Source organism: Pelodiscus sinensis, chromosome 10, assembly GCF_052426305.1.
Source record: "Pelodiscus sinensis isolate ZL-2025 chromosome 10, ASM5242630v1, whole genome shotgun sequence".
NCBI lineage: Eukaryota > Metazoa > Chordata > Testudines > Trionychidae > Pelodiscus > Pelodiscus sinensis.
Window position 1 is genome coordinate 44,952,744 of NC_143061.1, and position 26,341 is coordinate 44,979,084.

Consider the following 26,341-nt stretch of genomic DNA (forward strand, 5'->3'; position numbering starts at 1 on the left):
AGGTTTTGAATCTACGCACATGCAGGAGTTTAACGTATAAGAAAGGCCATTGAGGTTAAAGATATTTTGTTACTTTGAAATATTGGCCCAAAGTGTGATGAGATTTTTTTTTTTTAACTACGTTTATGAAATGAGGATGTAGTAGTATAGACCTGTTAGCTGTATTTTTCCTGTCTCCAGAATTTTAGCAAGCTTTGACTAGTTCGTTTTTATCTGGAGGTGCTAGCCCATGACAGTAAAATGAGTACTTAGGTATGATTGATCTTTTTTTCTTTGAAAGGTGTGGCAGCTTGGTTCTTCTTCACCCAACTTCACTTTGGAAGGCCATGAAAAAGGAGTGAACTGCATTGATTATTATAGTGGAGGAGACAAGCCTTACCTCATTTCAGGAGCAGATGACCGCCTTGTCAAAATTTGGGATTATCAGGTACGTGTTCACATCTTTATGAGCACTTCAGTTGATTAAATTGGCTGGGCTCTACCAGGAGCACAAAGGCATTGAAAAAGAGAGAAAGGAATGAAGAAAGAAAATATGGATTTTTTTCATGTCTTTGAATAGAAAATAGAGAGAGTTTTATATTGGATTTTACAGAAAAACTGAACTAAAACTAGTAGATTAAAAATTGTGTAACAATTACTGGAGGTGAGATATAGAAATAATCTTAACTTGTAACATTCAGATTTAACATTGTCTTGAATAGCTTTAATTCTTTTCCTATAGCGTAGTGGGTCCCTTTTTTATTTTGAGACCAACCTCTTTGCAATGGACTGAGCACCCATATGCTCTCTGTATCCCCTTACTGTATGTCCAGACATAATTGTGCCCTTTTGTATCCACTTGTTCTCTCCAGTCATTTCATTTTTCTTCTTCCTCTTTGTTGCTTTCTATTCTAATGTTCCTTGTCCTGGCCGTCTGTGATTTCCCCTTTGCTCATTTGCTAGGTATTTGTTTTTTGGACATTGATGGGGGAACTGAATTCTAAAGCCTGTAGTCTAAAGCAGTGTTTCTTAAACTTTTTGAGACCATGGAACACTAAACAATAATATTTTTTTATGCGGAACGCCTATGAATATTTTCTTTAAAAAAAAAAAAAGAAAACAAAGAAGTAACAAAAACAACGAAGAGGTTGCAGCACACCTGCGAGTTGTTCATGGAACACTAGCATTCGGCAGAACATAGTTTAAGAAACACTGGTCTAAAGTCTCTAGTCTGAGCTGAATTGCTGTACAAATAGAGAAGAAAAGGATGGGCTGGTGGACTGCTGCGGGAACTTGAAGCTCATAAGCTGTTCATATAGCTACTTGTGCTAGGAGCCATTGCAGGAGCATCGGGAAGTGAGGGCACATTCCCTCTGAAAACTGTCCAGTGTTTTTTTCTTCCAGCTGTGGAAGCACACTGCTGTAGAATACACAAGAGGTTGAAAGTGAGAGCTGTAGCCAGTGCTGTTGAAATGCTCACTACAGGAATACATATATAAAATCTTGCCACCACGTGTGAATGGCTTTTTTGCTTTAGACCCGTCAAGCACATTCAGTTGTGTGAATAAATACTTACCAATGAGTAGCCCTGTGGCACTTAGAGACTAACAAAAATATATATTATTGAGATTTTTTTGTGGGTAAGACCCACTTAATCAGATGAGTTTGAGTGGAAATAACAGAATCCAAGACACATAAACTGAAGCATATTCTTCCAGCAGCCAGACACCATACCTCAGATACACTCACTGAGGAACCTACCCCTGCAACAAATCCTGTTGCCAGCTCTGTCCTCATAGCTCTACAAGTGACACCATCACAGGACCTAATCATGTAAGTTACAACATCATACAACTGCACATCCTCTAATGCAGGGGTAAGGAGCCTTTATTGGGTCAGAGGCTGCTGACCCACAGAAAAATCATGGGTGGGAGGGGGTAGGAGGGTACACAAGTGAGAAGGGAAAAAACCAAAATCAGCAACATCTCTCACTGATGTGGGCCTGGACTGAGGAGAAAGACACTCCCCACATTCCCCTTGCACATCAGAGCCTAAGGGATCCAAGCTAGTTGATTTTGTGTGCTCCAGCTCTGCAAGAGGGGGCAGGGTGTGGGCTCCTCAATGCTGGGCGGAAGTCGCAAGCCTTGGGAGCTGGATTCAGGCAAGTCGGCCACATCCAGCCCCGGGCCTAAGGTTCCCCACCTGTGTTCTAATGTGATATATACAATCAAGTGCCAGCAGTACCCCTCTGCCATGTATATTGGTCAAACTGGAGAGTCCCTCTGACAATGGATGAATGGACACAAATCAGACACCAGAAATGGCAACACACAAACCTATCTGGTCACTCAATCATGGATTTAAAAATAGCCATTCTTCAAAGGAATTTATCCAACCAATTACTGAGAGATGGAATTCATCTACAAATTTGACACTATTATCCTGTTTGTCTGAATGAAGATATTAACTGGCTAACACACTACAAAGCCAATTTTTCCTGTCTTTACCATCCATATTATCATATCAAAAGCTATGAATGGGACACATCCAGCCCACTTAGCTTCATTAACACGGGTCCTACAATTGACAGGTACTACTTTTGCTATTATATATATCTTGGATTCTGTTATTTCTACTCCAGCTCATCTGATGAAAGCTTCAGGAGGTAGCTGAGTTAGTCTGTACAGGATAAACGTAAAAAACAACAAATGGTCTGGTAGCACTTTACAGACTAACAAAACATGTAGATGGTATTGTGTAGATGGTATTCTTCATCTGAAGAAGTGGGCTGTGCCCATGAAAACTCATGATACCATCTATATGTTTTGTTAGTCTGTAAAGTGCTACCAGACCATTTGTTGTTTTTCATCCGATGAAGTGGATCTTATACTATATTTTTGCCAGAAGACATTGTTTTTAAAATTACAGACTAACATGACCCCTTAGAGACTTCTTAAGGGACAAATGTAGGCTTGTTTTTCCTTGAACTAAATGCAGATCTATATTTGGCTTTCATAATTTGAAGCAAAAAGTACAGGCACTAACATCAGTCATGCATTCGTATATTGAGCCACCTTGCTGTCAGTGTGTTTTCTAAATAGGAGCTGAGTTAGCTTAGGAAACCGAGAAGCAGACACGCTAATGGGAACAAATTAATTTTGACTTAAAAAAAGGCTACTGTTCATTGAACCAAACTGAAGAGGAAGTAAAGGTTAGAGAGAAAACTAGAAACATGCTTACATAATTCTTATTTTAAATCTCTTTGAAGATGATGGCTCTTGAGAAAATTGCAGTGTTTAATGTTTTGTCGTCTTGTATTTTTACCTTTTTCCAGAATAAAACCTGTGTGCAAACACTGGAGGGACACGCTCAGAATGTATCCTGTGTCAGCTTCCACCCTGAGCTACCAATCATAATCACAGGCTCAGAAGATGGTAACTTTGAGTTTTCTGACATCTAGTATATACGGATAGGTGTGACGTAGTGGGGGTGCTGTCTGCTCTGTAACCCAGTGTCCCCCTGCACTGTGATGTATGATTCCCCCTGATTCACCCACATGTGTATTAGTCCAAACACCTAGGCAAAGCTTGACCAGATAACAAGGTTCTCCCCCCGGGGAGAGACAAAGGGAGGGAGGCGGAGACGAACACCTGGTTTGGGGGATGCAGTTGCTGACTGGGAAACATGAAGGAAACAGCCTTAGCTGAGGGTCTAGGGGTGACAGTGGACCCCCTAATCCAAGGGGTCTGAGGCATCCTAGCCATGACTCCTAAAACCGCATCATATCTATGCTGTGCTGTATCCCAGAGAAGCAATAAACCCTCTCTATTTTACTGGCTGGCAGAGTCTGTTCTTGGTGCTACTGGGCTGCAGGATCGGGGGAACCCCAACTCACCGTTACAATAGGTTAGACACCCTTTTGTAGGCTTTCTTTGATCCATCCATGTAATCTTTCTCTTGTTTGAGATGTTTGCTCACTCAGATTAGTCTACAGCCCCTCCCTATTTTTCCCTTTGCTTGAGATGCAAGCTTCAGATAGTTTTGGCAACTTAGAATTAAAGTAATTCTAGTCTTCCTCCACATTCCTATCCATGACTACTCCTTATTGTGGAAGGCAATAAATGAGAGGAAGGTAGGAACTGCAGGAGTATTGATGCTGAGAAGCCCAGGGCATCTGCAAGCAGTGAGTCCCCCTCAGTTCAACTCCATCCCACTATCTCTGTGCAAGTATGTGACAGCTGCCTGACAGCTAGGAGCTTCTCATTTTTCCTTTCTGTGATCCCTAAAGTGCCTACCAAGAGATTTGTCTCTGCTGATTTCCCTCTTTCAGCCTCTGTCACAATGTGGGAGACACTAAATATTCCCCCCAAGCATCAGAGACTGTGCTAGGATTGAAAGATTAAGGTTCTACTTCACTAAAGTTTTTAAATGATTGGTGTTAGTTTTATATGTGGTCTTGGATTCTTCCTGTTAAATACAATACTGTTCAGTAGCCCTACTACTGAGAGAAGACTGAAATTACATGTATCCTTTTCTCCAGGAACTGTCCGCATTTGGCATTCAAGCACGTATCGCTTGGAAAGTACACTTAACTATGGCATGGAGAGAGTGTGGTGTGTGGCCAGTCTGAGAGGATCCAATAATGTGGCTTTGGGCTATGATGAGGGAAGCATCATTGTTAAGGTAACTTAATATGAAATGGGAAAATATGCCATAAAAATGGTGGAAAAAGTGTGCTTCAATTTATTGGCATATTCTAAAAGAGCCATAAATATCTAAAGTGAATGAAAAGAAATGTGAGCAATTTAATGGGCCAATAATGCTTGTTTTATATGCTTATCTTACTAGCTTGGCCGTGAGGAACCTGCCATGTCTATGGATGCTAATGGAAAAATTATTTGGGCTAAACACTCAGAAGTGCAACAGGCAAACTTAAAAGCCATGGGAGATGCTGAAATTAAAGATGGAGAAAGATTGCCACTGGCTGTAAAGGATATGGGAAGCTGTGAAATCTATCCTCAGACCATTCAGCACAACCCTAATGGACGGTAATAGATACCTGCAATTTTTAAATTTAGAAATATGCTATCTAAGATAAATATACCTTCCAGATGACTGACTGACTTCTAGTAATGCCTGTTGGCCTGTACGCATAATTTTCACACCAATGTTTTTTTTCACAATCTTTAGGTTTGTAGTAGTATGTGGGGATGGTGAATACATCATTTACACAGCTATGGCTTTGAGGAACAAGAGTTTTGGTTCTGCACAGGAGTTTGTGTGGGCTCATGATTCTTCAGAGTAAGTGTAATTTTTATTTTGCATTGTATTAAATAAATGTATTTCTGCTAGTTTCCAGACTTACCAAACTTGGGTAACAGGCACTTCTAATTTTACAGAAATGTTAAATATAGTAATTTTAGGTGTCTAAGGGTATGTCTACACTAGCCACCCTAGTTTGGACTAGGGTGGCTAATGTAGCCATTCAAACTTGCAAATGAAGCCCGGGATTTAAATATTAGTAGTAGACATAGACATAGACATACCCTAAGAGTTATAGCAGTTCATTATAGCTGCACAGCGTAACATTTTGCTATTTTGTCTGGACAATTGTTTTGTAATGTGCATTTTTCTCTAGGTATGCAATCAGGGAGAGCAACAGTGTTGTGAAGATATTTAAGAACTTCAAAGAGAAAAAGTCCTTTAAACCTGATTTTGGGGCAGAGGGTAGGTTTTATTTGTATTTATAATCTGCCCAATTACAAATCTTAACATTTTTTCTGGAAAGAATGTTTGCTAATGAAATAATAATTTCTTCCATATTTGTTATTTTTTAAGGTATCTATGGAGGTTTCTTATTGGGTGTCAGATCTGTCAATGGCTTGGCATTTTATGACTGGGATAACACTGAATTGATACGCAGAATTGAAATTCAGCCCAAACATGTGAGTTTTTTGTCAGATGCCACTCTGAATATACTTTATATAAAATCTATCATGGGGGAGGGCATTTAGAAAGACTTTTCTGAATTGGTCGCTCTCATGAAGGAAGGTGTTAAAGATAAAAATATCTTTATACTTTCTGTAGTAGAAAGAGATTCTTCCACACACAATGTCTCCTGCATTGGACGTGCAAATGAAAAAATATTTTGATATGTATCCTTTATTTTTTATCACAGCACTCTAAAACCTAAATGCTATATTTTTAATTTTTATTTAGATTTTCTGGTCTGACTCTGGTGAGCTTGTCTGTATTGCCACAGAGGAATCATTCTTCATTCTGAAGTACCTGTCTGAGAAAGTTGCAGCAGCACAGGAAACTCATGAGGGAGTGACTGAAGATGGCATTGAAGATGCCTTTGAGGTAACTGCTGTTAAAAATGGGGAATGCGGTTTGGCTAGTGCCCAGTGGAGTCAATGGGAATCTTTCCACTGTCTTCAGTAGGTTTTGGATCAAATCTTGAATGCATACAGTAACAGCCATAAAAGGTTAGTGTATCATGCAGAATAATTATTACTATAACTTTATTATAAACTTGCCTTCCCATCTGTTAGCTCTCAATATCTTAAAATAGAATTTCTAACAGTGAAAAAATGCTGCTGGCTGAAACTTGGAATTGTAATTCTTGGCTTTTATTATAAACTAGTAGATTTACCCAGCATTGCCTGAGTGCGCCAAAGAGAGCACTATGTTGAATTTTTCTATTTTATCTCTTTGTTTCTGTAAGGCTTATTGAGAAGCAATCCTATTCAAAGTTCATCCTATTCTTCTGGCTCATCTTGGTTCAGTCTCTTCCAACATTGGCTGTTATGTCAGTTTTGAGGGCTGTACTTGATTTGGTGAATCTTTTTTTTCCTGTTAGAACTGTTTCTCATAAAACCTATTCCAGGCACATCCCATTTTCCTGCCACAAATAACCCCTTACCTTGCTTTAAGATCTGATGAGAGAAAGCTGTGTACTGAATGTGGTGGTCCTAGCTAGGGATGTTAGCTATCAATTAATTGACTAGTCAGTAACCGCATGAGTGCTTAGTGATTTGTCAACTATTCAGTAGACCGTGGGGGCAGGGCCAGCAGCTACTGCATCTATCAAAGGCAACAGTGCGGGGTGCCAGGCAGGAGCCAGTCAGTGAGGGGAGCCAGTTTAAAAACCATTTCCCCTTGCAGACTAGCAGCCCCTGTCCACAGGGGATCCGAGTTCCCCATGAACAGGCTGCTGGGGGGGGGGGGGGGGGGGGGGGGGAGAAGGGGGAAGCTGCCATGAAGCAGCCTCTGTCCATGGCAGTGCTAGTGCTGGCTGTGGATAGAGCCTGCTCCAGCAGCAGCCCCTGCCTGTGGTGAGCCTGCAGCTGCTGCAGGCAGGGGCTGCTGTTAGGCAGCAGAACAGGGTGAGGGGAGGCAGCCCCTCCCACCACCCACTGCCTCATACAAAGGCAGCAATGGGTGGAGGGGAGCGAGTACTCGACTCTACTCATTTACATCCCTAGTTTGTATCTAGAATTCAATCTTAATTTTCTCTGTTGTGCCTTCCAAAGGATGGAGTGTTAAAACTGGAGTAGTTTTTCATGGCTGTCAAGAGTCCTAAGGTTTACATGCTTTTTTTTTTCCTTAGGTTCTTGGTGAGATTCAGGAGATTGTGAAAACGGGGTTGTGGGTAGGTGACTGTTTTATTTACACCAGTTCTGTGAACAGACTGAACTACTATGTTGGAGGAGAAATTGTCACTATTGCTCATTTGGATAGGTGAGTACATAGTTTATAGACCTCTGCCAATTTATTTTGCTTGTTTTAAAACATACTATGAAACATTGCAAAACTTGTCACTAAGTGGTTGGACTTCTTAGCATGCACCATTTTTTCTAGCCACGCTAGTTTAATGTATCTCGAGGACCATTGTTACTGTAATATTGCACAGAATACTAAAAATTATTTTAAAATATGTATATTAATAAAACTGAAATGAGCTTTAGCTGATGGTGTTGCTTTCATATGATTTATCAAATCTTCTGTTGGATGTCTACAATAGATTAAAATTCATTGTTTTTGTTATAGGACAATGTACCTTTTAGGATATATCCCCAAGGACAACAGGCTTTATCTGGGTGATAAAGAGCTAAACATCGTTAGTTACTCCTTGTTGGTCTCAGTGCTCGAGTACCAGACAGCAGTAATGAGGAGAGACTTTGGTATGGCTGATAAGGTTCTTCCCACAATTCCAAAGGAACAGAGGACCAGAGTTGCACATTTTCTTGAAAAACAGGCAAGAGAATTGTTTCTCCAAATATAAACTGTAATTCCAGTTTAACTTTTTCAGTTTACTTGAAAGGGAATTCTCACATTTTTGCATGAAAAAACTAACTATTTAAAAAATTGTCGTTAATCTATCTACATTAATATTTAAGAATAAAGCAGTCTTTTTGTTTTTTATCCAAGCCAAACTGACTGTTGTATAAAGGGAGATATTTGATCAGGATGAAATTTCAAGGATTGCTGATGAACTTGGTAGACTACAATTTGACTTTTGAAAAATCTGTTTTAGGGCTTCAAACAACAAGCTCTTGCAGTATCCACAGATCCTGAACATCGCTTTGAGCTTGCTCTTCAGCTAGGAGAATTAAACATTGCATACCAGCTTGCAGTGGAGGCAGAGGTAAACATAAAATTCTCTTTAACTAAAAGTCATGTTGCAAAACTTGCATGTCTTGGCACGAATAACAGAGGACTAGGCCTCATCTTAGGGAAGGAGATCAGTATCTGAGGATGGAGAACAGATCCTTGAAACCTGCTCTCTTACTTGCACTGCCTCCAGTGACCAGAGCTCCATAGGGAATTGAGCTCTGAGTGGGAAGGAGGTTTCCAGAGGGACAGCAGAACCGAACATATCTGAATTCTCTGTGAAGGATATACTGGCTCAGGTCATCATCTTGCCCTCCAACCTTGTGTGCTCTCACTGGAAACTAGAAGGAAGGGAAACAAATCCAAGAATTGGTACAGGAAAAAGGGACTTCTCATGGATGGGCATTGATTCCTAAGACCTACCAGTTTCAGGGGCTGAAGCCTTTGCCTAGACAAACACCAAGATCCAAACTCCATTTCTAGTGATGAACATAGATGATACACCATAACTAACTTCGAGGATAGTCTTGGTAATTGCCTACTTCAAATGGTCTCGTACACTGTGTATGAACCCCTCATGCTTAGCAGTCCACACCAATTATGATTAAGCTTTAGCGCTTTAAAGCTTTTACTTAGCTTTAAGGCCTGAAGAGGAGCTTTGTGTAAGTTTAAAAGTTTGCCCCTTCTACCAACAGAAGTTGATCTAGGAAAAGATATTCTCTCATGTGCCTTGTCAGTCACTCTGTTACTTTATTGCTAAAAAAAAGGCTTATTGCATGTTGTACCTTTAAAACAAATTGCTAAACATCATGTCTGGCAACACTCTAATGTGCTGCCTTCATCTTGCTTTCCTCCTCTTACTCAATGAAATCCTACTAGTTTGCCATATGAAAATTACAAGAACTTTACAGAGTGTATAAAATACAGTCTGTGTGATGTCACACCCTTGTTAATTTATAGCTGTTACATTGGCATTTTGTGAGGGGATATTAACTCAAACTCCCTGTATGTATGTAAGTAAGGCTATGATTATATCATGGAGTTAACACAGTCTGTGACTTCAAGACCTCCATGACACTTTCTGCTTCAACTGCGGGGCTGGAACAGTTAGCTAGCTGGGCCCCCAGCGCTCTTATTTGTCACGGGTGAAGTGAGGAACTCTACAGCTCTGAGGTTCCAGCTCCATAGCGCTGTAGGGGGACCTGTAGCCTCTAGACTTCATGGGCAGAGAGGCACTGAGAAGGATGCTTAGTACAAGTCATGGACAGTGAGCAGGCTTCTGTGAATTTTTATTTATTGCCTAGGACTTGTATTAAAAATAACCATGACACAATCTTAGCCTTACATTCGAGTGAAGTTGGGATAACAGGGCTGAACTTGACTGAATTTATACTTCTGCGAATGTGAAGTTTTCAGAGATGTCTTTCTTTATTTTAAAAAGTGCTGTTCTTTAATTTAAAACGCTTAAACATGGAAAATCTCTTGCAGTCAGAACAGAAGTGGAAGCAGCTCGCTGAACTTGCCATCAGCAAATGCCAGTTTGGCTTAGCCCAGGAGTGTCTGCACCATGCACAGGACTATGGAGGTTTATTGCTATTGGCCACTGCTTCAGGAAATGCTAACATGGTGAACAAACTAGCAGAGGGAGCAGAAAAAGATGGCAAGAACAATGTAGCTTTTATGAGCTACTTTTTGCAGGGAAAGTAAGTAGAAAACAAAGGCTTGACTTGTTTGTCCTCACTGTATTAATACTCAAACTGAGGTGCACCCATACCTCACATAGATGCCACAGGTATACTATAACCAGCAGGCCAATAGCCCCAGCGGTCCCTGAAAGGGGATAGCTAGAAAGGGCAGGGCCAGGGCAGCCAACCTTCATCGCTGCATGGACCATGGTGTGTGGCCCTCCCCCTTCAGAGCCACTTGACACAGTGCTCCAGTGGCAATTCAAACAGGGCAAGGGCTCTGGCCACTGCCAAATTGCAGCAGCTGCTGGGCAACCGCCCCTTTTGCTTGCCACCTTTCCCCTCCTGTCACAGACCTGACTACAAGCAATGGCTGATGCGGAAACAGAATATTTTCCTGTTGTTTAGCTATCCCATAGGAGAAAAGAGAGCTAGCACCATATGACCCAGAGTTCCAAATTGGGAATTGCTGCTGCAATGTAATGTGCCTGTAGCGGATCATATCAATGAAAGAATAGCAAGTTGTTAGTGGGTCTAGAAAACTTTGTGCTCTTGAGCTTTCAATTGCTTTATTTTAAACAAATTTTAAAAGTGCTCAGTTTTTAATGTAAGACAAGCTTGATATTTTGAAATAACTTGGAAGAAAAAGCTTTTTGACATTTCATTGCTAAAACTTTGAGGCTATTTTGTTTTAGTAAAGTTGAGGACACTTGAAATTTGTGGCTGTTCCATTAACTGTTACTTTGACTATAAAGTTTACCTAATTTTTCTTAACAATATTTGAGATAATGAAAACACCAATAAATTAGATTAATGCCAAATTAATCCCTGGTATAACTGCTTTACAACACACACTCAAAAGGAAATTTAGCATTTGTTACCATGCTGCATTTTGTTGACTGTGGTGTGCCTAACCATCATTTTCAGAAAGACTGAGGCTACATCTTACAATAAAACGTAGTTGGTATATCTAGTGTGAGCAGAAAGCACTGATTTTCATTACTTCAGGAACTTCATGATCATCTGACTCAAATGTAGTATCTGTGTTTGTTTTAACACATGAGAGTATTAATGTATTGACGACTTCAAAATGTAACCTTCCAGGGTTGACCGTTGTTTGGAACTCTTGATTAAAACAGGACGTTTGCCAGAAGCTGCCTTCTTAGCACGTACATATTTACCAAGCCAAGTTTCAAGGTAAGTTTTTAATGTATTTAAAGTAGATCATTTTCCTGTTTAAAAACTCACTGTTTACAGCATATATTCTGCTCCATTGCCAGGGTTGTAAAACTGTGGCGAGAGAATCTCTCTAAAGTGAATCAGAAAGCTGCTGAGTCTCTGGCTGATCCAACAGAGTATGAAAACCTTTTCCCTGGATTAAAAGAAGCTTTTGTTGTTGAAGATTACGTAAAGGAAACTCATGCTGATTTGCGACCAGCCAAGGAATACCCGCTTGTCACTGTAAGTAAAGTGTTTTGTGTTTAACAGATAATACTTTCATACTTGGAATTGTGATTTTACTGTTTACTGAAAAACCTTTTACTTCAGAGTATTTTTCTCTCTATTTTGGTAGCCAAATGAAGAAAGGAATTTACTGGAAGAAGCAAAAGGCTTTGAACCTTCAGGAGTAATAGTATCCCAGGTCAGTACTACAACTAAACAATAAAGTTCCAGGATGAGGAGGATCTGGTATTGTGCAATCACAGCTGATGTGGGGACACTATACCCACTGTTCAATGGACAAATTATTGCTTTAAGTCACTGCTGTACTTCCACCACACACACTTTTACAAGTAGTATCTAGCTCTAGAGCTGTTAGTGACACATGGAGTGGAGAAATCATCTCACTTGGGGTGCTAAAAAACAGACTTGAGTGTGTAATTTTGTCAGTTTTGGTATTGTGAATTAAAATAGGGTTCTTTGATTTCTGAAAGATACCACAAGGACTCTTACCCATATCTTGTATGATTGCTGCTTGTGAATAAACTCTTGTTGCTGTGAGTACAAATATCTAATACATTTAGCAGGCTTAATCAGACTCACAGGTAGGTTTTCCTTTGTGGTGCTATTTAATACAATTCGCTTTAACTGGTTTTTCCCCCCAGCACTCTAAAACTTCAGTGGTCTAAAGATGTGATAAATGTTGTCTTTTCATCAAAGTAAAAAACTAAAATAGCACAAGTTAGCAGACAAGGAAATTCATTTCCATTTCTCTTATAATTGAAAGGGCTTACTTTAAAGCGAGTAGTACCTTAGAAGGCTTTAAAAAAAAAAAACCCCATGCAAACCTGTCCCTGAACTTAGTGGGAAAGAAAATGCTGACTTACTCCTGCTTTGTGTTCTGACTTCCATTACATCAGGGTTTCCCAACCTATGGGTCACCATTACATTTCAAAAGGGATGCCAGGTGGCTCTTAAGGAGCCAGTCACACTCTTTGAATTGCCCTGGGTCACCAGATCTTCCTAAATTGTCAGAATGGGGCCCCAGCTGGAAAAGGTTGGGAACTGCTGCATGATTACATAGATGTTCCCCATTCCAAACATTCTGTAGCAAGCAGGAAATTGAACCTGCTCCTGCAGGCATGTTCTCTTAAACCTTTGTGTTCAGTTTAAACTGAACTGAGCACATCCTGCATTTTACACAGGCTGACTTTCACCATGTTTTAGTATTCAAAGTATAAATTTTCTTAGGAAAATGAAATGCGTACCTCAGAATGTATGTCAAGTTGTCTGAAGTAGGGCTATGAATTAGTCTAGAAGATTCATACAATAAACAGGTATTCACCAAACTGAACTGCGTGCATATCTAAACATACTGATTTCAAACTACTAGCAGACAACAGTTTACAGATTTGATACTCTAAAATGGTTTAACATTAAATTGTTAATTCAAATTAAGTTATTTGGGAATTAGAAATGTTTTCTTAAATTCAGAGGTGGCATTGTTTCAGTTCAGCAGCAACCTACATTGCATTCTATTCAAAACATGAATCTTCTCTGTCCACCAAAAACAGGTATTTACACAAACATTAGATTTTGCATCAATTTCAGCTTGTTTTGTAGTTGTAATAAACACTATTATAGTCCTAGAGGAAAAAAAGGCCCAGTTTCATTTTTTATGGCAGATCCTAAAAACCTCACTTCAGAATTTTTGTTCAATTTGTTTTCAAAGTGAACTGAAGTTCTTAATCTGAAGCTTCCATGCTGTTGTTGCATAAGAGAAATAGCATTACTCTGTCTCCTCTTTTCATATCATAAGGAATCTGAAGAGGAAGAACTGGCTTCATCTCCTAAACCAGTAGTAGTGCCTCCAGTCACAGGAAATTCTGAACCTCTTCCAACAAAAGATGAAAAGGTATATTTCAGTTGCAAAAGAATAGCTCTGAGATGAGGAAAGAATCTGAAACTACAGTTCAACAGTTTGATATTTTATCGTCTCCTCTACCGGAAAAGTGATACATAAGTTAGAAATCTCAGATATAACACTAGTAAGTAGTGAAGTTTGCAAAATACTCAACTAGGAAAGGGATGTGTAGTTTCTTCAGTCACTCAGTCCCCTCTAGTCTAGCAGACAGCCTTTACGTGTTTACTTGACCAGAGAGACTACTTCTCAATGGAACACCTGCATGTCTAGTAGTAGAGTATGCTTAACTGAAGATATCTACTCCAAAGTAGTTCAAATTGAAGCTTTTAAAATAGCATCAGTATTTGTGGCTAGGTCCAAAGAGCTGCATCAGTTTATTTGCAAACATAACCCTCTAAAGCAGGGCTACTCAACTTTGGAAGCCCCAGGGGCCACTGTAATACAGCACATGCTGAGGGCCTCAGCTTAAGTGTGGCTGCATGTACATGCCAATAGATTTTTTCACACTGGGCATGAATACAAAGCACTTCTCACAACACTCCTGGCACCTCCTCCATAGGGACTAGAAATGCTGATGCCCATCCGCTTCTGTCTTCCAATGCTCACCCAATCTGGGAGATGCCTTCCCACTGGCGACCATGTTCAAAGGATCCTACTCATGGGCCACATGTTGAGCCCCATGTAAACCCAAACCAGGCTGCAGCCCATGTGAGTAGCTCTGCTCTAAAGGATTCACAGCATGCATAACTATAGTAACTAGGGATGAATGAAGTTCAGGCTTATCAATCATAATGAATACACAAATGCCTATGGGGAGTCAGTCACTCCCCAGCTGCTGCCTCTGATAGGAGGGGGGCAGGCAGGAGAAGGTACACCTGAGGGGGTAGCTAAAGCTAGGTGTATCCCCTCCTGCAGAGCTACCTGCACCCTGTGCTGTTGCCTCTATCAGAGGCAGCTGGATGGGCAGGAAGCTGTAGGTGGGAGCCAGTACACACATGGAGCAGGCTTAAAAGCCAGCTTCCCAGTGCACTGGCTTGTGCCTTGTACCACCCCTACACCCTGTAAATGTAACTGCTAAAATTTCCAGCAGTTACATATTTATGCAGAGTTAACACATGTAATGGTAACATGACTTTCCCTTGGCATTTAATCCAAGATATCTTCCTTCTCTCAGGCACTACTGGACTTAGATGACGATTTGGATAACTTGGATCTGGAGGACATTGATACTACAGATATTAATCTGGACGAAGAGATCTTGGATGACTGAACTTGATTTTAAGTGACCAAATCCTTTAATGCATAATTGCTACACTAAGGAATTGTATTACTATGGACTATACAGGTTGGAAACAAGCCTAGCTTTTTTATATTGAACCTGGCCAACAAGTGTACAGGACCCATCAGTTGCACAAAAATGAGTTTTCAGATTGCCCATTCTTGAAGTTCATTTAGCATAGCAACTAGGCAGCTCACCACAGGCGGTGTTGTCACATTTATCAAGAGAAATACACAATAAAGTGTTTTAAACCAGTTCTATTTGCATTCTTGCTTATTCCCTTTCCAAGGGACAATCCTTAAACATTTATAGTGAATATTGTGCACAACTAAGTGGTAAAGTAACTGCCTTTGTACTCAGTGTTGTCTGCCATTTCCTTGTGGTGCAATTCATTCATCTGTTAATTACAGTACATACTAAAAATTCTGGACCTCTTTAGGGTTACATAGGCGCCTTATCCCACAGCAGCCCTAATGCTCCTACAACAGTAACTAGCTCCAGCATCTTCCTATGATGGTTTAATTGAATAAATTGTCAATCAATGCATTAAGGCTTAGCCATAAGGGCAAGACAACTAATTGATGTTAATTCACATAGCCAAGGGGGAAACTACCATTTGCAAAGAATTAAAACTGCTGTACTGGTCTTCATCTTATCTTGAAAGAAATTAAATGGAACACCTGGCCCCTAGCTAAACATTAAGTTGCATGCAGAAGTGTCCCTTTCCTATTATATCAATGTACTGCATAATAGTCCTCTCCCATAATTACCTATATTCCCCTCCTTCACTTAGCATTATCCTACAGCTTCATAGAATAGGATTAGAAGAGACCTTACAGTAGTCCAACCCCCTACTAAAAGCAGGAACAATCTCAATTAAATCATTCCACCCATAGCTTTTTTTTCCCCTCAAGACAGGATTTAAAAGCCTCTAGGAATGGAGGCTTCACCTTTGTCTAGGTAATCCATTCTAGTCTACCACCCTTATAGTGAAATATTTTTTCCTAATATCCAGCCTCCACCTCCCCTACTGTAACTTAAACACTACTCATTCGAGCTCTCTTTTCAGGTAGCTGGAGCCTATCAAGTCCCTCCTTGCTCTTCTGTAGATCATATAAGCCCAAATCCCCCATAAATTATGTGCCTCAGCCCCCTAATCGCTTTTGTTGCCCTCTGCTGGACTTTCTCTAATGTATCCATATCTTTTGTTTAATGGTGGGGGGGGTAGAATTAGACAATGTAATCCAGATGTGGCCTCACCAGTGCTGACTAAAGGGGGAATAATCACTTCCCTAGATCTGCTGGCAATGCTCTTCCTAATGCACCATAATATGCTGTTGGTTCCTTCAGCACTTATACTAGGAAGCTGTCCCCAACATTCTCCAAAAGCTTCCTGGATTATCTGTGTACTGCTGTATTGGTCCCCCACAAATGCCAGGGCCTATGATTAGGAAACGTGATTCCTTGGTACTTTCCGTACACTATTTTCTGAAGAGTCAAAACCACATACCTCAGTTGGTTGTTTTATTTTAGAGTTCTATACAGCATTAGCAACAGTTTGTACTTCCCATGTGTTAACATAACAAAACATCTGACATTTAAAACTTATTTAATCCAGTCTTTCACAAAGCTGCTGAGCTAGCCAATGCTTCCTGATAAGCTTGAAGAGCCAGTTCTATATATCCAATCCTATTTGATTCTGTTTTCATGAACACCTGTTAAAGACAAAAGTTAAAATGGTGACACAGCATACAGAATTTAATGTACAGTTTTCAATTTAAAGAATGACTTTTTTGTGGCAGCTCAGCCTACCACTTCCAGTGAAGTCAGAAGTAGTGATTTATACATGCCTGCTAAAGAGGGTTCCTGAACGAACAAAGACAGGGTTTCTGGTTAGCTATAACAAAAGTCAGTGTCAAGGTGAACTACACCTTTGCATTATAACATCCAAAGCAGGAAAGTATTATACCTTGATTAAATCGACTCCATGAAGTACCTGGTCTTTTGCTGCTTTTGCTGACTGACAGTCGGGATGGAGTATATGATAGAGGCTGACTAAGCATGTTGCATCGTCCATTCTAAAAGTAAGTAAAGACTCCATTTCTCAGTTAGTGGATTTTTTTTGGAAATACAGGAGCATTTTTAAGTACAAGTATATGAAAGTAAGTAGGAACATCAGCCCATAACTAAGATCTAAACATCTCCAAAGTGTAAGTGAAATGGTATATTGTACTTCTATCAAAGCTCTCATTTTGATGCTCCTATATGCAGAATCAGAGTACAGAGAAGTGAATCCATATTAAATCTTTAAGCCTGTGCTATTAATCCTTCCAAGCATACATTTCAAAATACACAAGGGCTTCAGGTAAGCATTAATACACAATATCTTTATTCTGCCAAAAAGGGGAATATTTTATCCAAGAGTGTAAGATTGCTAATAATCCAACCAATTTCAAGAGCTATGATCTATTTTCCCTACTAAGAGACAAGAAAGTGACAATGACTCATTTCCCAAAATGAAACTTAACGATTATCTCTACATTTGGATTAATTCTCTTATCACCTCACAAAAAAGCAGCGGAAAACACATTTTCAGTAAATGGAATTTTTCAAATAGATTCCCTGTAAATATCCTACATATTTAATTTCAAGCCTATTGATCTTGCACCAAATTTCTATCAAGATTGTTTGGGAGCTCTTGAAATGATTTGTACATTAGAAGTGTATGTATTAGCTACTTAACACATACAATAGTTTATCATAGCTGAAACTGCTCTGCTTTGAAATAATTTGTTTATTTCTGGTGTTCAAGAAAGGGGCTAGAATGAGAGGTTAACACAAGCAAAGAACTTCATTGATGCCCCAGAAACTCCAAAGCAGAAAACAACAATTGCACCAAAATTCAGTAGTTTCTCCAGTTTGAGTATGTATACAACAGGGTGGTAGGCAAGAGGAGGGCAGAATCCAGCTGAGTGCCACCTCACCAACACCCTTACAACGAAGCAGCTGCTTTAAAAAGCAGGCTGCTAATTACTCTGCAAGCTAGGCTGGGAGAAGAAATCTTCACTGTCCCTATCCCCTAGCAAACCCCAAGCTCCCATTGGTTAGTTTCCAGCCAATAGGAGCTGAGAAATTATCTTGACAGCAGGGGCAGCAAATGAAGCCTCCTCACTCCCTGTGCTGGAGCAGAGCCACATGGAGCAGCACCTCTTGCTCCCTCCTACACACAGGCAGGCTGTCTGTCAGGTTTGTGCAAAGCTGCTGGATGGAAGCCATCTAGGTAAGCATCTCCCAGCCAGACTTCCCTCTGGCACCCCAGCCCCTCTCTCATCCCAACCATCTGCCCTAGTCCATCACACAAATCTTTTATATCCCCTCTCCCCACCTCCTCCAGGTCACAACTCGCCCCCATAACCTCTCTTGGACCCTGCCCCCCAGGCTCCTGCCCCAGATCATAACCCCCTCCTTCACCCAAACTGACGCCCACACTCCCTCCTGCTGAACCCGTCCTCTATGCCAAGCTCACTTCTACATCCCACCCCTCACACTCCCTACACAGAAATGTGGCCTTTGACAACTTACTAAATCTTGGAGTGGACCTCCCATTAAAAATTGCCCACCCCGGGTATACAAGGATTAATGGTATTTCGTTTTCACCTAGTCCTCAAAGTCCTCCATAAACTTCCACTTAAAATAAGATATACATTTAAGAGTGAGTTTGAACACTCCACTGTTAAAATATGCCAAAGGTTATAATTTTCAATTATGATTTAAATACAATGTATAGATCCATATTGGCAAAATTCACCCCATGCCTTCTATTTTAGAACTCAAAACCCAGTTTTTACAGGAAAAATTTTGCACTCGTAATTTTCATAACTATTTGAAATGAAATTAGATTAACTGTATTCAATGCTAGAAAAACACAGCAAAGCTAGTGTCCAACAAACAGTACTTACAAATTTCTCTGAATCATATCTATTAATAAGCCATCGGTCTTCTTCCTATTTACTAGATACCAAACCATTCCTCCAAAGTGTCTTGTTGAACGTAGAAGATGATATTTGGCATGTTTATCAATGTCATCATATGTCCGATGATGAACCTATTCAGAATGAGAGCTGTTAATGTTAAATCACAAATCCTTGTGGAAGAATATTCCCTTCTACTTTGTGATCTTAGTTTACTATCCTGCTAAACGACCAGAAGAGAGTGACAGATCTATCTTTACATGACCAGCAAAGATCTAAAATAGTACTGACTGCACGGAGATTGAGTCAAAAATCTCAAACATAGGTTATTATATGCAAAAATCTTAGTTTTAGGCCACAGCACACCACATTGGGAAATGCCAATCCCCAGGAAGTTAATTAAAAGCAAATAGTCATAGCTAACAACTTACTATTTTCAGAAGTTATTAGTCTGCAGCCTTCAATCTGCCTTCACTACACACTAAAGTTTGAGGAAGCGAGTGGTGTGTGGTTGGCAACTTATCCACACAATGAACCAGCTGCACAGGTGTGAGTGTGCTAATAGTTTACAGAAAAGAAACAGTTTAAAATTTTTGCCTTTTTAAAAATAGATTTATTTTCACATTATATTCCAGTTCAAACAATGAAAACAAATAATTCCTATTAATATTTTTTCACTTTCAAGTTCTGACAGCAGGAAACCTCACTATTTGGTAATGGGAATGGTTGGTTTAACATTCATTTCAAGGGACTACTTCTTACAGAAAATGCTATTCAGTGTAAGGGTGACAACGAAGCCCAAAATGAGTAATCTTATGGCAGAGTATAGGAAAGGTTATTAGAAAAGAGTAAAAAGGGAATAGAAACTAAACGTGAAACTATTTTTTGTACATTTTCAACAAACTAAGTTTTTCAACTATCATATGCACAGAATTAAGAATTCAGTTTGAAAGTTAAAACAAAGGGTATGAAATTAAGCTCTTCTTTATTCCAAGTAGAAATTATAGGGCTCTTAACAGTTTTTAAAAATCAGGCCACTTGCATGCTTGAAATATGGGTGCTTAAAGTTAGGAACCAATCTTTATAAATCTTAGAGCCTGTAAATAATTTAGAGGAGTTAGTACTAAAAGCAGTACTATTTCATTTAACTCAATCTTAAGAACTGTTTGCGTCTGCTCCAGTTACATTCTGTAAACAGATAAATTTACTCATGAGTAGTCTTACTGGAGTCAATGGGACTACCCATATAAATAAAAACTACACACATGTAAATGTATGCAGGAGAGATTGTTGTCAGTGTTTTAAATCTTATACTGTTATTTCAAAGCTTATCTTTCTCTTGTTCACTGATTCCCATGGCTAAGAGAACTTACAAATTTTTCCAGAAAATTTTTGTAGCTACTCTTATTACTACAGGTTGTCTCTCCCTGGTCCAACACCGTAGGCACCTGACTGGTCCAGAATGAGGGAATTTGCCAGACCAGGGGAGGTCCCCTGTAGCCAGCTTCCTGCTCCGCTTCTGGCTCCACTTCCAGCCTTTGCCTGGCTATCCTCTCCACCCCCATGCCAGGCTGCCCCCAGCTCCTCAATTTGAATGGCCATGGTCCCAGTTCCCCTGCCAGGCTGCCGTGCAACTCCACCAGGCTCCCAGCTTCTAGTCTTCCTACTGTTGGACTTCTGGTCACCAGGGTTCTCTCTGTTGCCTGTCTAGAGAGTCAAGGTTTAGGGAGGTGCAATCTTATAACAAGTTGAGATTTTTAGTCTGATTACTCTGTGCAACAGCACTGTATGTAATCTGGGGGTCTTTCACACTGCCACAAGAGAAAAAAAACTAACAACAAGGAGCCTATACTATGGGTAATATCTGAAGCCATTTTTAACTTATCACACTCACCAGATATCAAGTTGGTAAGTGTCACTAACATGGATCAATTTTGTACATATTATACAGTTTATGGATTCAGTAAAGTTGAATTTGTTTTGAAACGAAATATTGTTACAAGCGACAATTGCATATAATTTACTAAGTGAAAATGTAGGATCAGAAATAGATATAATCAGACTGATTTGTTTTCCTAACATGCTAGTCTCATAGCAAAGTACATACTACAAGAGCCAGATATACATTTTCACTAATTTTCCAGTTTCTTTTTTATATCTACACAGCTATTAAAAGGTAATATGATTTTTCAATAGCTGTGGCCTACAAAGAACTCTTACTCTCATACAACTTCCTATTAAAATAATACAATGCACTTACTCTGATATAGTTAGCTGAATCTGGCTCAAACTGTGCAATGCATAGGTTAAGTATATCTTCATGACGATCCTCACGAAACACAGTCTAAAATGACAGTTGTAATTCAGGAATGAATACTATATCATTAATCTAAAATTAAAAAAAGTTAGACAGTACATTTCTATTTTAGGTAATGATACCTCTCAGGAAGTTTCAACAAGTACCAGACCAAGAACAACAAGTCACCTGAGCACAATAATTGCCCTTAGATTCCTTACTGTAATAGTGAAACAGAATATATACAAATAAAGAAAACAATTTGTTTGCCAGAAGCCATGTTACATTTTCAGCTTCAGGTCAACCATGCAGTCTTATCAATAAACACAGTAATGAAGGATGGCCGAGTAACATATCAGATAAATCCTGTCCAGACAAATCAGATGTGATTAGTAGTTTGTACTTGATTATCAGACCTGTACATTTATTAAAGTGAAGTTTGCTGATAAATATCTTTATACATGACTAACTGCATGCACACTACAGGCTTTCTAAACAACTATCTCTAAAGTGATATTTTAAAAAAAACCCAGCTTTCTGAAAGTTTTAAACTTTCAATTTCAGTATCTTCCTATATTAGAAGAATAGCACTAGTGATGAATCTCCACAAACCAAAGTCAAATTTTACCAAAAGATTTTCATCCTTGAATATTGGTGGTGGAACAAGTTTGCGTCCCTCTCTTGGGAAGTACACTTGTATCATCCTGTCCCGTTCTTCCCAGGTGGCTTTACGTAACACACCAGTTGGTTCTCTAACTACAATGAAACGTTCCTAAAATTAAAGGGAGAAAAAAAATTTCAGTGTTTTATCGCTCCTTTACTCCTAATCATTCCCTTAGTATTCAGAGCTTAGGTGGAGGAAATCTGTCTGGGAAAATATACTGCACAGCAGCTTATGACAAGCAGAATTGCTAGAAAACAGCTTTCCTATTCACTTAACTGTAAACTTATCCAATGTCTTTCATATTTCTGATGACTTTTATAAATATGATTTTAGTCATGTTCTAGAGATGGAAAAAAATCTAGCTACAAAAGAAATTCACTGATCGTTTGCTGGATAATTGCAAGCCTCTGGTGCACATGTGAACATTCATATATTAGATCTCATTCCCCTTCCCCCTTTTTCAGAGAAATTCCTGCATTACAGCATCAGAATATAATTTTGAATTCTACTGGCAATACATATTTCCTCAATTGTATACTGTACTTATTGAGGTTGAACTGTGGCAACACATTTTAGTGAAGCCCAAGATTATTCCTTTGAACTTACAAGTAAAAATAATGTAGCAGTCAAGCTTTTTTGCAGCACAAATATATTAGTAAGTTACTCACACGGTGTGGTGTACTGTAAGTTATATCAGTAAACACATATTTGGCAGTTTCAGTTCCTTCTAGGATCCTGTCTTCTGCTAACACATCATCAATTGGCTCTCGCTCACTCAGAACAGGGGACATTTTTAATAGTTCTTTAGCTTCCTGAATGGCTTTTATTGTGGCCTAAAAAAAGGAAAATCCATTAACCGTATAAAGAAATATCACACTGTTAGAAAGTCATTCAGCACTGGGAAGAACATTTAAAAAAATAAAGTTCCCTCAATTTTTACTACACTGACATGTATTAGTAAGAGAAACACTTGAGGGCTAAAGTACTATCCAGGCAATTCTTGCATAAATGATATACCACTTGTCCTAACTTAAAAACTCTGTTTTATCATACTCGAGTGCTTCTCCTGAAGGAAGACTGGAAATTGAGAAATGTAGATAATAGGTCCAAAGAGGAAGAAATCATTTGGTTTACTTCAGGTAAGTACCTACATACACTTTTAAACAGGGTGCATTATGATATCACCACTTGCTTAGGAAAGACCAAAGATTATGGTAGTCACAAAATTCAACTGCCCAAAGGTTCAGCCAGGGAACAAAGAAGAGAAAAGACTTCCAGACTTTAGTTTGAACATGAAACAAGTATAAACACAACACAGAGTAGCACAGAAAAGAAATGAAGTTTAACTAAAAGGTTGTCATTTGGGGGGGGGGGGCACAGTACTATATTAAATTTACTCTCTTCTATATACAATCAATCAAAACCAAAGAGAAAAAAATAAAGATACTTTAGGGGTAAAATAACTTCAGAGATACTTAAAAAGGCATCACTACAACAACATTTAGTCAGTTAAAAGAGTTAAAACATTTATTGTATTACTGTACAACTGTGCCCAACTTGCTCTGCCATTTTTTGTTCGTTTACTATAGGTTTCATTTTCCTTTAAAAAAAAAAGCGAATTTCATCCCTGCAGTTGTGCTGAATGTCAACTTTTCCATGGGCTTTAATGATTATGAATTCATCAACCTGCTGCAGCCTATTAAATGAAGACAAATTGGTAAGGACATAATGGGTAAGATCAAAGAAAAGAGGAGTCCGATACACACAGTCAGATTATACTTGAATTATTACAGAATTTTAGGGACACTAAACAGATTTAAAAAAAAATTTAAATGGTGCTTTCTTGGTAACATTTCCCATAGATAAAGAATGGAATCACACCTCCGCTAGCTCACTTTCTGTCATTAATTTGTACGTGGGTGGTTTAAGCTCCTGTTTAAGGGGTCTAAAAATCTTCTGTAAATCCAACCCTGTCATCTTGTAGAGTAAACTCTGGACTGCTTCATCTGTAAAACAAGGCTTTGTGGCGTGAGACTCCTTTTTGTCTGAAAGAGAATTTATAAAATTAATTGTTTTTTTTGGTTAGACTAAAATGGTCAACATTCTACGTTCCGGAGTTACGTCGTTTAAGCACGTGCCAGTCAAGAGTAAAACATACCAAGCCGTTTGCACGTGACAAATTCCTTCAATACTTTCAAAATTCTGGGTACCTGTCTGGAGAGCAAATCCCCCAAACATGCTGGTGGCTCGTGGCGCTCAGGCATGAGACACCGAGTCTGCGTTTAGACCAGTACTCTGTTCCAAGCCGACGGCTCCAAGCCTCGAGAGGCTGGAGGACGCAAGGCGCTGGCGAGCTCGGGCGGAGTGCGCAGGGGCGGGAACGCGGCTGTTGCCCGAGGTCCGAGCTCCCAAGCCGCCGCGGGCCGAGGAGGGGTCCGGCGGGCAGCGCAGAAGGCGGGGCTGCGCCGACACCCCCCAGCTCGCTCCGTCCGCCTCAGGCCAGGGGCTCGCGGCGCGCCCGGCAACCTACCCGCCTCCGAGCCCGCGTCCTGGCCGTGACCGCGGCTCCCAGCCAGGGCCCGGCCTGCGCGCGGCAGCCCGAGGGGAGCCGCAGCGCAGCGCCACAGGCACCTGGGCGCTCCGAGGGCCGCCATGTTGGACGCACACTCCGTCCGCCTCGCCTCCGCAGAGCGGCTTTTGGCTGACCGCGCTAGGCACGCTGGGACGTGTAGTCTCTGGGACACTCCCCCCAGCGGGCCCCAGGAGATGGGGGAGGGGAAATTGTCTCGGGAATGTTCAGTGAGTGCGGGTCGCTAAGGTCAGACAAGGGGAGGGCAGAGCCGGGTAGCCTGGAGGTGCCACTGCCCTGGGAATGCGGGTTTTGGCGGGAGGGAAACTGAATTAGACCAATTTGGGGAATTTCCGGGGGAGGGGACAATGTGAATTCCAGGTGAAAGCAGTGACTGAAATGCAATAGACAAACAATACAGGCATAGCACAGACATGCATTGATTCTAAGGGACAGTTATTTTGAAACGAAAAAAACTCAAAACATGCCGTCCTGAGACAGTCCACCCATATTGAAGAGCTAACTTTATTTATTTTGTTATCAGAGCAAAATTGGTCAGAATAGACCCATTCCACGGAGGGCTTTCATTTTGACAAATTGCTGTTTTCTAACAGAAAAAAGATTTTGTCAGAAAATTTAGGACCAGCTCTAGGCAGCAGTTTACTTCTGTCTGCTATGGGTGGTCAGTTACCTGATCACTGCTGGGTTTCTCCACATGCTTGTCCCAGCAATTTTGGAAGTTGTTTATTTCTATATAAACATATCCATAATAAGCATATAAAACATAGTTTTTGCAAATAAAAGGCTGGAATCCCTTATGTGTTAGTGCATCCAGAACCTGCACTAGCTGGGAAGGGAAGGATAAACTAAGATGGAAAAAAATAACAAAAAGAAGGCAATTAAAATATCAATTATTTTCTTCAAAATAATCCATGTTCTACAAATCATACCTTGCAGCGCTGATCAACAGCATTTTAAAATTCTTTTTCATCTAGACAAAAAAGCCCCAATATTAGAACTTTTCACAGAACAAAAATTTGAAAAATACTCCTTTTGATTAAAATAGTGTGAGCTCAATCAGCTCTGCTCTGCTACACCTGTGAGAGAGAAGCCTCAAAATTCTGTGCAATGTTAGCTGGTTAAAACAAGGAAGGACGGTTTGATGTGGTTCTACAAGAAAGAAACTCTAGCTAGGTCTCAGTAAACATCTAGAGCTGTGGTCACCAGCCCGTTGACCGCGAGGCATTCGGGGACCTCCATATCTCCCCACCCACAAAAGGCCCCCACTGATGCTACCTCCAGTGACAATGCTACCTGACCAGTTGGACCTGGCATGGTCCCGGGACTTCCTTCCCCTTTCCCCATATGCAAGAAGGAAGTGCCCAGCCCACGCTTCCTCCCGGGACTCCTACACACTGACCTGGCTTCTGGAAATGCGCTGGCTGTTTGGGGGAGAGGGGAGCATCCGGCGCACTTCCTGAAAGCCCGGAAGTGGCGCACAACTGCAGGACTTCCCTCCACCCTGCAGGAAGCCCATGCTACCTCCATTGTCGCTGGAGGTAGTGTCAGTGAGGGATTCTTGGGGGGGTATGGAACATGGGGAGCCCAAATGCCTCGCGATCGACTGGTCGAACCCCGCCAATCGACCAGTCAGTCGCGATTGATGGGTTAGTGACCACAGCTCTAGAGAATACCTGGCTGGAGCCAGGCTATTTCTGAGTGCTCGTAGATTCCAGAATCTTCTGGGGGTGGGAGCTTTTATGTTTGCTTTGTTCTCTGTTATTAGTCTGTTTTTCTCTCAGATTAACGGAGATATAAGACTGGGGAAGGCCTATGGGAAGACCCCAAGACAGACTAAAGTAAGTGGTAGTCCAGGGGAAGGAAGTAAAGAGTTTGACTAGACAGATCCTAGCTGCTT

At 40.4% G+C, this 26,341-nt stretch overlaps 2 protein-coding genes across 5 annotated transcripts in view; one reads left to right on the plus strand and one right to left on the minus strand.

The window, feature by feature from the left end:
* The window catches only part of COPB2 (coat protein complex I subunit beta 2), a 29,235-nt gene extending 14,056 nt beyond the window's left edge, over positions 1–15,179 (plus strand). The window contains exons 6-22 of the mRNA XM_006124990.5: positions 281–427; positions 3,314–3,413; positions 4,520–4,662; positions 4,828–5,027; positions 5,170–5,280; positions 5,618–5,706; positions 5,818–5,924; positions 6,199–6,342; positions 7,592–7,722; positions 8,032–8,239; positions 8,519–8,629; positions 10,084–10,298; positions 11,385–11,477; positions 11,561–11,741; positions 11,854–11,922; positions 13,540–13,635; positions 14,819–15,179. Coding sequence (XP_006125052.2) covers positions 281–427; positions 3,314–3,413; positions 4,520–4,662; positions 4,828–5,027; positions 5,170–5,280; positions 5,618–5,706; positions 5,818–5,924; positions 6,199–6,342; positions 7,592–7,722; positions 8,032–8,239; positions 8,519–8,629; positions 10,084–10,298; positions 11,385–11,477; positions 11,561–11,741; positions 11,854–11,922; positions 13,540–13,635; positions 14,819–14,914 — 2,241 coding nt within the window. The 3' untranslated portion in view covers positions 14,915–15,179. The remainder of the gene's footprint in view (positions 1–280; positions 428–3,313; positions 3,414–4,519; positions 4,663–4,827; positions 5,028–5,169; positions 5,281–5,617; positions 5,707–5,817; positions 5,925–6,198; positions 6,343–7,591; positions 7,723–8,031; positions 8,240–8,518; positions 8,630–10,083; positions 10,299–11,384; positions 11,478–11,560; positions 11,742–11,853; positions 11,923–13,539; positions 13,636–14,818) is intronic.
* Positions 15,180–16,433: 1,254 nt separating this feature from the next.
* Positions 16,434–24,658, minus strand: MRPS22 (mitochondrial ribosomal protein S22). 4 transcript variants are annotated; one of them, XM_075937528.2, is made up of 8 exons: positions 24,385–24,658; positions 23,736–23,860; positions 22,523–22,687; positions 21,819–21,962; positions 21,155–21,238; positions 18,883–19,028; positions 16,893–17,001; positions 16,434–16,638 (listed from the first exon to the last, which is right to left on the minus strand). In XM_075937528.2, the coding sequence occupies exons 1-8, from the start codon at positions 24,506–24,508 to the stop codon at positions 16,546–16,548; spliced, it is 990 nt and encodes a 329-aa protein (XP_075793643.2). In that variant the 5' UTR covers positions 24,509–24,658; the 3' UTR covers positions 16,434–16,545. The 4 variants fall into 4 exon arrangements, with proteins under 4 accessions (XP_075793643.2, XP_075793642.2, XP_089636991.1 ...); XM_075937527.2 differs by having other exon boundaries at positions 23,736–23,899; positions 24,385–24,637; XM_089780865.1 differs by lacking the exon at positions 24,385–24,658 and adding an exon at positions 24,013–24,365 and having other exon boundaries at positions 23,736–23,899.
* Positions 24,659–26,341: the final 1,683 nt, after the last annotated feature.

Excerpts from the sequence above, each read along its gene's own strand:
- MRPS22 (XM_075937527.2), bottom strand. The coding sequence starts at position 24,508 with ATGGCGGCCCTCGGAGCGCCCAGGTGCCTGTGGCGCTGCGCTGCGGCT. Across the intron at positions 22,688-23,735 it reads CAGAAAGTGAGCTAGCGGAG|GCCACAATAAAAGCCATTCA; the intron begins GTGTGATTCCAT and ends TCCTTTTTTTAG. Across the intron at positions 21,963-22,522 it reads CTTACAGTACACCACACCGT|GAACGTTTCATTGTAGTTAG; the intron begins GTGAGTAACTTA and ends CTTTAATTTTAG.